The 11877-nt window shown below is 55.8% G+C and overlaps 1 protein-coding gene and 1 long non-coding RNA gene across 3 annotated transcripts; one reads left to right on the forward strand and one right to left on the reverse strand.

Annotated features, from left to right (window-relative positions):
- Nucleotides 1-86: 86 nt before the first annotated feature.
- On the forward strand, nucleotides 87-11538 carry CDIP1 (cell death inducing p53 target 1). The gene is given in 7 exon segments (XM_042864028.1): nucleotides 87-154; nucleotides 8217-8315; nucleotides 8563-8661; nucleotides 8982-9043; nucleotides 9045-9126; nucleotides 9352-9613; nucleotides 10048-11538. Coding segments are annotated over 5 exon segments (603 nt in total). The 5' UTR covers nucleotides 87-154; nucleotides 8217-8315; nucleotides 8563-8576; the 3' UTR covers nucleotides 10160-11538.
- Nucleotides 303-4057, reverse strand: LOC122175960. 2 transcript variants are annotated; one of them, XR_006177588.1, is made up of 5 exons: nucleotides 4016-4041; nucleotides 3116-3192; nucleotides 2523-2902; nucleotides 1137-1741; nucleotides 303-961 (listed from the first exon to the last, which is right to left on the reverse strand). It is a non-coding gene; the product is annotated as an uncharacterized LOC122175960 (long non-coding RNA). The 2 variants fall into 2 exon arrangements; XR_006177589.1 differs by lacking the exons at nucleotides 2523-2902; nucleotides 3116-3192 and having other exon boundaries at nucleotides 4016-4057.
- Nucleotides 11539-11877: the final 339 nt, after the last annotated feature.

Below are 11877 nucleotides of genomic sequence, written 5' to 3' on the forward strand. Positions count from 1 at the left end.
GCCGCTCTGACAGCCGCCCGCGGGGAGGGGGCGCCCGGCCCGCCCCGCTACGCCAGGCCGCGGCTCCGCAGGCCTCTGCCGGTCCCGCCCCGCAGCGCAGCGCCACGCCCCGCAGGTGCCAGCACGGAGCGCCGGGAGCCGTCGGCCTGCTGCGGTAGGTGCGTGTGCGGGGCCGGGAAGGGCAGCGCGCGGGGCGCCGAGAGACGGAAAGCCGGGGCTCCGTGCCGCGGGCAAAGCGGCCTCGGGAGGCGAAGCCGGAGGGGGGCGGGGAGGCCCGGCTGTGCCGGCGGCGCGGGGACGGAAGGGTCGGGCGTGCCGGGGCCCGAAATGTCACCGTGTGGAAGCGAGGGCACGGGCTCGGAAATAGGCCGAACGGGGGCTGTCGTACGGCCCGCCGAGGGGCTGCGGGGAAAGGGGAGCGGGGCCGGAACAGACAGGGAGAGAGAAACGCTGCGGCTGGTGGGGACGGTGCAGGCGGTGTCCGTCAGCGCGTTGGCAGCTCCCCGTGAAACGAGAAGAGCCCTTCCTGCTCATGGATGCCGTTGTGCAACAGCGCGTTCCCGGTAGGAAATACTGGCAGGAGGCTCCAGCCACGGGAGCGCACAGACCTCGGTTCTGCCTCCCACGGGGATCGGAGCGGCAGCTGCCACAGCTGTTACGGAGGCGTTCGGCTGCTGGGAGCTGCGGGCCCCTTGTGCTGCTGTCCTCTGGGCTGCCTGAAGGAGCCACGCTCAGGCTGAAGCCTTTCTGGGTCTCTGCGAGCGTGGGTGTGTGAGTACAGGATGACCATAACGCGTCGCTCATTCGTACTCAGGAACAGAACAACCTCGGGTCACCGTGGGAAGTGCAGGCTGAGAACTTCCCCAAAGGTTTCCCTGACTGAATGGTGCAGCCACATCCACGTGCCCAGGAGATCTCTGGAGCAGCTAGCAACGTGGCTGCTCTGTTGTCCCTGGGCGCTCTGTGAGGAAGATAGAAAGAGAACAACCTTATGAATGCCTGCAAGGCTGCACTGTAGCGTGGGCTGGGGCAGAAGGGGGCGAGGCCATGATGGAGGGGCAGCTCTCCCAGGCATGCCCCGAGCTGGGCTCTGGTGGCTGCATCCACGCGGGGCTGGGTCAGGCTGTGCTGAGTACCTATAGTGTGACTGGGACAGGCAGCAGAGAGGGAACTTCTCCTTCAGAGCCGCAGCCCTTCTCATGACAGAAGGCTGTGCCGAGGTCTTGCTGTGCTCCCTCAACAGGTCCTACGCAACTTCAGTCCACCTGAAGTTCAGTTCCTCAGGCACCTGCACTGACTGGAGCTACTGTTAAGGAGGGAATGTGTCTCTATCAGTGCCATGTCTCATTTTCTGAGCATATTTTTGGAGCTCACCTCCCAGCTGACCACGCTTTGCGCATGCAATGTCATGCAGTGATGCAAAGCACGGTTACTGCTCTCCTCAGGATGGAGCACAACTAGTGGATGCTCTCCTCCAGCTAAAGGTGTTCTGACAGGGTGCACCCACAGCACCAGTACTGTGCTCTGGGGGTTCTGCGTTCTCAAGCAATCGCTCCCAGTGCCAGCCTTACTCACCAAAATCACAAGAGGAGGCTGCAGGCTCCCGTGCCCCTTCAATTCAGAATTAGACAAATACTTGCATTTAAGTTGTGTCATTGGTGCAGAACTCTTCCAGCTCAAGTGGTTGTGGAAGGAGGCAGGCAGTCTTCTGTAGCCGCTCAGATCTGAGGTCTTCTTTTTGCTATAAGTAAGAAGAAAAATGATATCAAGTCTTCCACATCTGTCTGTAGTGCCATTATAAAGCTCAGTTTGTTTTCTTACAATTGCTTTAATTGGAAGACAATAACTTAGCCTGAAAGAAGCTAAGTCTTCAACAGTCTTTTGGTATAATTTCTGTAGGGCCTGCAGCCAGGCCGTGCATTACTGCTGGTATTACCATAGGATGTGCATGTGCTGAGTGTCTGACAGTGATGAGACAGTTTTTCTACACGAAGACACGTTTACTTTGCACTGGGATAAAATTGATGGCTGCCAGCTGAGAGCAGGAGCAAATAGTATTTAAGCAATGTAAAGATTAAAGTAATAACAAAGGCAGCAGGGCTGAGTTTAATTTCAGGATTTGAGACAGGTTTGCCAGCTTCTAAGTGAAACGTGAAAGGACACAGCAACGAGGAGCTGCTCTCCCAGAGTGACCCCATGCAAAGCTGCTGAGAGCAGGGAGGGCAGGGAACTGGAGAATGGCAGGTGGGTGCTGATAGTATCGCTGCCTGATGTTCTAAGAGGGAACAGTTAATCACACAGTGCTCTTCTTTCTGCCCAGTGCACTGAGGGTAGTGGTTTGTCATGGGAACTGCAGCTGCTCTGCTGATCTTTGTGGAGTTCAGGTTTGTTTTTCACTTCTGGGGTCTGGTTTTACAGCCGTTGTGAAGACAAAGAACTGCAGCCTGAAGGTGAGATTTGTTCTCCCAAGGATTTCAGAGCAAGGTTTGGGAGTGTGCCACTTTACAAACAGATGTTAGTACCTGTTTTATCTTCGGAAAACACGTGGCACACAACTTCTCCTTGGGACGTGACGTTCACGCTGCTTTCCTGTTGTTCCCCGTTGCTGTTTTCCTGTGTTCCCTGTATCAGTCCCATGAGCAGCAGCACAGCTTCCATAGGCAGCATCAAATCCATGCATGCTGCACTGTGTGCATCTCCTCACGTCAAAGGGAACACAATTAACACAGAAGCCATAAAAACCACAGTCCATTTTCTCATCAGTACAGAGGCCGGGGGAGCTCCGCTTTTACTTCTGGCACAGAACGCTGACAGAAGCTCTTCTCTGCTGCTGAAGCATTGCTTTCAGCTCATTCACTCCCAGGTGTCTCGTGGCTGTGGTCTGCCTGACATCTGCTGTGTTCTGGGAAAGAAAAGGCTGCCTGGTAGCCTAACAGGCACAGGGCTGCAATGGAGGTGGAACAATATCTTATAGTTTAAGAGTGTTCAAAGTTATGTGCTGAGATGGTGGGCCCTCCACCCTGCACCAAACATTCCCATTGTGCATGTCCCACACCTGCTTTGATCCCAGTCTCTGCATTGAGGTGGAAGATCTCCCCCAGAGGGTCTTTGTTACCTTGCAGCACCAATCTGATGGGCCTTGGGGGGCAAGGGAGATCCAGAGCCTTTTCTTCTTAACATACTCTGAAGCAGCTGATGAGAAAGACACAGCCCCCTCAGTCATTTGGGAGGAGCAGCCAAGCAATCGCATTAAAAATAAGCCCTTGGTGCTCAGAAATCCCTCGGTGTCTTCCCAAAGCCCCACAGCTAGAGAGTAGGTGTAATCTTTGAGATTATGGGCAAAGGTTGCTGTAACCAGGAGAATTATTGTACAATCGATTTCATTTAGGTCACGGAACGAAGCCTGTCACGTGGAAAGATGTCAGGAAAGCTTAACCATAGCCTGAGCTTTCAGGACTGGGTGGGGGAGTCCTGAGTCTTGGTCCCCAGTACAGCTGCTGTCCGTGTTTCCTCCCCCCTTGGCCATGACTCAGCCCTTCCCACAGCTCTGTTTCCTGGTTGCTGTTGTTGGCCAGTAGCTCCTAGCTGATAGGAGCAAGGAGACCCTCGTGTTGTTTTGCTGTTTTCTCCTCTCGCTTGTTGTTACACCCTGCTTTCCTCCGATCTTTTCCTTGTTCCTGAATTACTGAATCATCTCAAGTAGCTGATATGGTGTCCCTTATTCAGTTATCTTTGCTGAATAGCTTCAGTCTTACTAAGAGCAATGCTCTTTCTGTTAAGACTTAGACAAGTGGGAAGCAGGCAGACCCAGTATCTATTTTGCTTTGAAAATACAGTTGTCTTTAAAAGCAACAGAGGTCCTCTATGTTTTCCCAAATTTCATGGTTGCCAAAAGAAACGTCTGTAGCACAATGGAAAGTGCAGTTACAGCAGAACAGCAAGATCCCAGGCTGCAGCAAGTGAGGATTCACTCAAAAGCAACAGCATTGGGCACAGAAATAAAGAAGCTGCTTACCTTCAGAAAACCTCAGGTAGGCAGGGATCTCCAGAGCGATTCTCTCATCTCCACTGCCAGCCCTTAAATGAGGGGTGGGAAGGGGAGGTTCCTGGCTCCAGCCCTTCTGGTTACTCAGTGCATTGCTCGCACCTGAGCTCCCCTGGGCTGGCCCTGCCTTCCCACCAGGTGCTCCATCACTGCTTCAGGCTGTGACTTAGCATTTCTGCTACAAAGTCTCAGACAAAAGCATCAGAGAGCTCAAAGCACATGATGCCCTAAGACAGTTGGGTGTGAAACTCTCTAAGGCTCGTGTTGTAGTGTTATAAAGCAGATGTTCTTCAATGTCAACAGTGGATGCATAAGAGTAATCCTGCTATTATGCACAGCTTACACAAAAGATCTTCAGTTTATATGCATTACTTGTGTTACATATGCAGAAGTTTCCCAGAAGTGTGTTATGTATTCAGTGATCGATTCCAAGCAGGACCTCCAGTTTCCTTGGTGCAAAGACTCAGCAGAACTTCCTTATCTCCTTGGTTCAGACACGGCTCTTTCTGTTACCCAGATAAGAATTGCAGGGCAGGAATATCCACCAACGAATGCTAGCAAGCTTAACTATGTTGCTGTGCGTTGTGCCATGCAGGGGCAGTGTTCTTCTTTAGCATCCCCCCACGTTTTTGGATATGCTGTTTTGTTGTTAATCCAACCAAGATAAAAGCATTTCTGCATGAGGAGGCTCTGAGAACAGGCGCTGCTGGATGAAATCAGCCTTCCTGAGGGCACTGCAGCTGGAAAACCCAGTGATGATCCAGCCTCTGCACATAGCTTCAGTCCTGGGGCTTTTGGAAACCCTCTAACCAGCATCTCACAGTAAGGCAGAGAGGTAATGACAGAGAAGGGCTTTAGAAGAGCTCAGAAGGGAGGCTTGGGGGTGTTGCTGAGCATTAGTGATGCTTTGAAATCAGTGGAAGTGCCTGGGTTTTAAGAGGCCTTCTGCTTTCTGTGTCTGCTGTTGTGGGGTTGATGTGGCTCACATCCCGCACATGCCTCAATGGAGATGGTGCCCAGAGCTGTCCTGGGGAGGTATGAGGCCACTGTCTGTTCTTTCTCCCTTGTCTTCCAAGGGCACATAGCACTGTGTGCTCAGCTGCAGACCTCACTGAGCGTGGTAGCTGAGTTATGTCGGATCTGCTTGTGTCTGAGCAGGGCAAGTGCTGTGGCTCTCTGCATGTCCTGTAGGATTGCTGTGCCTCCCAGCAACCATCAGCAGAAGAGAATGGTGGGGAGCAGCTCTGACATGAGCAGAGCGATGGGTACATGGCAGTTCTCTGCATGCCACTGTTGAGCAGCAGGTTTGGGGTGAGGGCTTACAAAGGAGTTGGCAAGGGCTCAGATCCTACTCAATCCCAAACCATGCTTCACTGCTGTGGCCTTTAAAAAAGCAGATGACAGTGAGTATTTCTCAAGAGTCCTTTGGAAAAACACAAGGTGACTCTGTGCTGCTAAATAGGAGTGTCAGCAGCTCTGCTGGTGCCAGGCAGCACTGCTGGGGGGGACAGAAATGCTGGTGTTTTGGAGGCTGCGGCTGGTCCTGCAGTGAGCTCTGGCTGAGGAAACATCAGTACTTGGACATGTGTTGTGGAAGGAAAGTGGGCCTGGAATCATCACCCGTGTATTCAAAGTCATCTCGCTGTGTTGCACAGTCTGCGAGGGAGCTCCAATGGGGTCTGGGCACTGATTGGTCCTGGCTGAAATGTGTCTCTGTCTCCATCCTGTATGACTCTCGTTTCTTCCTCTGTCAGAGCTCAGTGTGTTATTTAATGGGAGCCCCACATCCATTCAGCTCCATTCAGCAGCAGTGTCGTTGCATTCTTTGACTTTCTCTGAAAAAATTCTATAGAATGAGTGAGTAATGAACAAACAGGCTGTTCTGATCGGGGTGCAGCAGCATCTGATGCTGCCATGTCAGCGGGGCGAGCAGTGTGTGGAGAGCTGTGCTTTGGCCACCCTTAAGGAGCACCAGCTCCTTAGAGGACCAGCACCCAGAAGACCACAGGAGCTGCTCACTGCTGAGCATGACTTGAGGTCACTGTGGCTGTTCAGACCTGAGGGGACAGCAGGATGGCACCAGGATCATGGTTCAGAAACGCCTGCAGGAGCTCTGTGTGCCAAATGCAGCCTGAGCTGTGATGGTGGCTGCTGGCAGACAGTGGGAGAGCAGGAAAGGCTGTTCAGGCTGAGGAGCAGGTGGAGGTAATCTGAGTACAAATAAACCTAGGCTGAAAACTGTAAGGTTTCCCATCCACTTAGAGCCAGGCTCTGCTCCTTCAGTTCAGAAGAACTCTGCATTTTTGGCTGGGAGGGCCATCTCCTCTGTCCATCCCCATCCTTTTACTGGTTACCAGCTCCTGTTGGGTCAAACGATCTTGAGCCAGGTCCTCAAAGGACACGTATGGAGTATTGGTGTGATTCCATCAGACCTTCAGCTCAGGTCCCACTAAACTTAGCCCGAGTTGTCTGCGCGACTTTTCTCCCTCTGGGTGCTCACCTCCAGCTGTGCTGGGATGCAGTGCTGGGAGCGATGTGCGGGGTGAGCTCTGTCTGGCACCAGCCCTGTGCTGGGGAGCCCTGCGCTCCTCATGGAGCTCCTGAGTGGAAATGGGCAGCAATGGGCTTTGTGCTTCTTGCCCTGAGATAAAAGAAAGCATAGGAGGAATGGCTTCTGAAAGGCTTAGAAGCAGCAGCAGGCTTTCCTTTCCTCCAGGGAAGGGCACACGCAACATCTCGCACTTTATGGATCTCTTTTAATAAGCAGGATGTTGCATTAGGAGTGGCTGAGCACGAGCAGAGCAGCTCTGCGGCCCATAAACACCCTCCCTTCCTCTGACGGCCATCCCTTCGGGCCAGGGACAGCTGGTGTGGGATGGTAACAACTGGTGTCAAACATCAGCCTGTGCTCTGAGCTGGAGGCAGCAGCTCCTGGTGCCGGGCTCAGAACAAGTGCTGCAGCACAGGGCTGGCACTGCCCCTGGGGCTCATCTCCCTGTGTTTTGTTAGTGGCGCGGGATGGTGGCCAGGGCGCGCTGCGAGATGCCGTGCTCTGGGAAGGCAGAGCTGAGCAGTGATGGGGTCTTCCCATGTGCGACAGAGGGAGCTCTGGGCTGCCCCAGAGGGCTGTGCTCCTGCAGGAGCCCCACACAGGGCAGGAGGGCTGGCTGCCTTCAGAAGAACAAACCTTTTTCTTTACATCCCCAGTGAAGCTAAAAGGGGTACGGCCCAGTTTGTGGCTTTGTAGGTCACGGGAGGAGGAGAGCTCTGCAGCGCTCGGTGCGCTGGGGATGGCTGCTTTGCTCCGCATGGCAGCGCTGTGTGAGCCTCATGCGGGCTGTGTGCCTGCTTTTAAGGAAGAAAACGGAGAGGAAGATGACTCCCCAGCTGCCCCAGTATTGTGATTGGAAGCAGTGTGTCTGTATCATGATAGTTAATAATGCTGGGCAGAGGTATTTCTCAGTAAATACTGACATCCTGGAGAGATGCAGTGGCTGTTTGGGTTCTGCTCAGCTCCTCAGTGCACCGAGCTGGTCCCCGGGGCAGCAGCAGCACCGGGGCACTGCAGCAGCGCAGTCCATGTGCCCTGGCCTGCCGGGAACCATTGCTGGGAGATTTGGATGCTGTGCTCAGCCCCTGGGGGAGCTCCAAGCACTGCCTCCCGGGCACTGACAGCAATGTCACAGTGTCCCCTGCCCCGTGCTTGATGGCAGCCTTCCCGAGCAGAGTGAACAGCCTCTTGGTATGTTTCCCAATTTAGTCACGTCCTACCAGCTGTAACTGAGCCAGAGTAAACAGGAAAATCGGGTTGCTTGATGTCACTGCACTTCCTTGGAGTGCCAGGCCCGCCTCTGGCTCCCATCCCTGCTGGGTCCCCTGCACACGGGGTTGGGGCCTATGCCATGCATGCTGGGTGGTGCAGCAGCCCCAGCACTGCAGGATCTGCAGGGGAATCCCCAGCCCACAGGATGAGAACTACCCCAGGCTGTGTCCCAGTCTCTGAGCATGCAGGTGGGGCTCTGCGATGGGCTGAGGACAGAGCAGCTGTGCCAGACACCAATGGGGTGCCCAGAGCTGCACTCCCATACCAGCACTGGGGAGGGGAGGTGAGGGCATGCAGCCAAGGCAGCTTTGCAGTGCTGTAACCTACTTGCTTTCTCCTTTTGCACAGGTTTGGTGGGGTAGGACAGTTTCCAGGGTGCACTGCTGAGAACTGGCATTCCTACCTCTGGCAAAACCACTGAGCTCCTTGCTGCAAGGAAGAGGCCGGGTAAGCTCTCAGCCATTGAGCCTGTGCCACCTCACGCTGCAATTTAGAGCCATCAGGCAGCTTCCACCCTGGGTTTGTAACCCAGCTCAGGGCCTGCCCAGCTTTGTGGCCAAGGCTTTGTAGGCTTTGTATTGCCCTCGATGAGGCTGAGGCTATTGCTGCAGTGCCACCAGGCCTCTCAGTCAGCTCCCAGCCAGCACCCCATAGCTCCCAAGGCGGGCTGTCCGCTAACAGTGCTTCTTTGCAGGGCAGCCCTGAGCCATGTCCAACGACCCTCCACCACCCTATCCTGGAGGCCCCTCAGCACCGCCGATAGAGGAGAAGCACGGCCCACCCCCTGCAACAGGTACTGAGGGTCCCAGCTGCCAGCAGGGTGCCTCTGCTGAGCAGGCAGGAGCAGGGGGAGCTCTGCTTGCTGCATGAATTTGGGCTTCTCATGGCCCTGGGTGTGCTGCCTTGGGGCAGTGCCTGATGGGCACTTCCCTGTGTTCTCTGTCGTGTCCCCAAAGTTGCCACAGACCCTCCATGTGTGCTTTATTCCCCTTCCTCACAGTCCCTCCTTCTCGTGCTGTGTCCTCTTTCCCCGCAAGGGCTCCAGATAGCTCAGCCAAGCCTCCACTGTCTGCTGCCTCCTGCCGTGGCTGCTCACTCTGTGTTTCCTTTCAGATGGCATCTCCCCAGCCATGGTGCAGCCCCAGGGGGCTCCCATCCCTCCTCCTGAATTTGGACCCCCCCCCGTATGAGCCTCCACAGCCGGGCTTCGTGCCCCCACACATGCCCGCAGAAGGCTCCGGGCCCTACATGCCGCCTGGTGAGTGTGGGGAGGAGCTGCGGGCCACGGGGTGGTGCTGGGTGAGGGAAGGCAATGAACGGGGGCTGGGCAGGAGGGGGGCTCAGTGCCTGCAGCGAGCAGCCTGCAGTAGGGCTGCCCACACACATAACTGCAGTGGTACGGCAGCAGGGCACAGTCCTTGGAGACATGGCCTCCTTTACCTCACGCAAAGACACATCTGTGCCTGTTTCTGTTTCCCAGCAGGTTATTATCCACCCCCAGGCCCTCACCCTCCCATGGGCTACTACCCTGCCCCTGGCCACTACCCGTCTCCCAGCGGCCACACGGCGACAGTGCTCGTCCCTTCAGGGACTGCCACCACAGTGACCGTGCTGCAGGGCGAGATCTTCCAGGGCGCCCCGGTGCAGACAGTGTGTCCCCACTGCCAGCAAGCCATCACCACCAAGATCACCTACGAGATTGGGCTCATGAGCTTCCTGCTGGGCTTCTTCTGCTGCTTTGTGGGGTAGGTGCCGCCAGCAGCCCTACCAGGGTGGTGCTTACTGTGCATTGCTCCTGGTGGCCCCGATGCCAGTGGCTGTGGCAGAGCTGTTGCACAGCTCACAGCTTTGTGGGGTGGCAGCGTTTGGAGCCCTGAGCTTCTGCTAGCTGTGAGGAAGCTGCGTCCCCAAAGACATTTTGTAAAGCCACCAGCATCAAAGAGGCTGTGTGCAGGAGCCATCGAGCCCTGTGCCCAGACCTTGTGGTGCTGCAGGTTGGCAGCAGCAGGGGTTGGATGGATGGGGGGGGGGGCTGCCATGGCTGGCTCACAGCAGCAAGTTCTCACCCCTTCTCCAGACCCAAGAGCAAACCCCACGCGTGGCCCCTTGCCTGCTTTCCTTCCCTGACCCACAGCTGGGAGCCAGAACTCACAGCACTCTGCATCTTCCCATGCTCCAGGTGCGATCTCTGCTGCTGCCTCATCCCCTGTCTGTTCGATGACTTCAAGGATGTGACACACACGTGTCCCAACTGCAAGGCCTATATCTACACGTACAAGCGCATGTGCTAACAGCACCCTGGGAGCCTGAGCTACTGGAATGACACCGGCCCCTCTCCCACTGCCGTCCTAATCCACGCGTGTGCAGCACTCCTTTGCTTACCCTTGGTGGTGTGTATGTGTGTCCCTTCCCTCCCTCTCGCTCCAGGCTGTGACTGCTTCCCCAAGCTCCGCTCCTCGCTGTGAACGGTCAGACTGGGGACGTGGTGTGGATGCACGGGGCTGAGCCCTAGGTGCTGCGTGCAGGGCTCCCTCTGACAGCTGCTCTGCAGCACAGAGGAGCAGGGCACCTCTTGCTCCAGGGCATCAGTATGGCCCCTCTCGCCTGGAGCAAGCTGGGGATGAGCAGCAGCTGCTGGAGTGCCCACCCCTCACTGCAGCCCACTGGACATGGTGGGGTGGGGGGAGCATGGATATGCTGCCCCGCTTGCTGTTCTGAGGGGATGGGGGAAGCAAGAGCAGCTGGCAGAGCACACTGCAGATGCAGCACGGCCACTGCATTCAATTGCAGTCCTTTTAGGAAGTGGCCTGGTGGAGGTTTGGAATTGAGGAGACAAAGCAGTCAGTGCCACGTTCCACCTGGCTCAGGGCCCTCTCCAGCCAGGTCAGTAGAACCTATAGGCAACGTGTCCCAGGTAGAGGCAAATGGAGCTGCCTTCAAGGCACAGCCAGGGAAAGGGCTGCAGCACAGCACCCTCAACCAGCCCATCCATCCTGGTAGGGAAGCCCCAGTGCCTGGTGTCCGCTGCTGCTCCAGCTGCATGCACCTCCTCCCAACCCTGCTGCAGGTGTTTCAGGGGAGGAAAGCCCCTGGCTGTTTCTCACCCACCTGGTAAGCTATTAGCAGAAGTGCATCCAGCATGTTGCTACCTGCCCCAGCGCTGTAGAATAGGGGACTTTGTTACCTGACTGCAGCTGGCTCCCAGCTCTGGAGCAGATCCCTACCCACTTGCTGCAGAGCTGCACCCCACCCCAAGCCCAGCAGGGTCTGTGGGCACCGCAGCAGCACCCACCCTGCTGTCACCACAGGTGCATCCTGTGGGGTTCCTTGTTGCATGTGGGTGTAGGGGTTTACTTTTAGCTCACTTTACATGGGGCAGAAAGATGGGGGCAAGCAGCAACACAAGCTGCCAGCAGCACTGTGACAGACAAGGGCCGGAGGACCTGAGAGCCAGTCTCAATTTCTGTGGGCACACCTCATCTGGTTCCCCCTGCTCTCACCTCCTGCAGTCAGGGCAGCAGAGGTGTGCAGCCCCCAGAACTGAGCAGAGGGGCTTCTCAGGGAGCATGTCTGCAAACAGCCTGGCCTGCATAGGCAGCTGCTGTTTGCTCAGAGGTGGAACTGTGACACTAGTCCCAGTATTTGTACGTAAATAAACATAAGACCCTGAGCTCAGTGTATGTCTTTTCCTTACCCCCCTGCAAGCAAATACACAGATCTACCCCAAGTTTGCTAAGTGAGGGTTGTTTGAGTGGGAGAATTGTGGCAGCATTAATCACTGGAGGAAGAGCAGCAGTTTCCTACCCCAGCTCAGGATGTTAAGGGCAGCATTGGGCCTGGCCCAGGTAAGGAACCTCCATTTGCACAACCCTGGGCTGCACTCCAGGTTTCCCCAGCTCCACCACTCAGGTATCCCTTCTCCAGTCCAACTGCTCACCACTGACAGCGCTGGAAGAAGGCAGAGAGGTTCCTGCACTGCCAAATCACCTCCTCACAGGAGCTAGGAAGA

The sequence above is a fragment of the Lagopus leucura genome, unplaced genomic scaffold, assembly GCF_019238085.1.
Source record: "Lagopus leucura isolate 7727_CA_CO unplaced genomic scaffold, USGS_WTPT01 Super-Scaffold_760, whole genome shotgun sequence".
NCBI classification, from domain to species: Eukaryota; Metazoa; Chordata; class Aves; order Galliformes; family Phasianidae; genus Lagopus; species Lagopus leucura.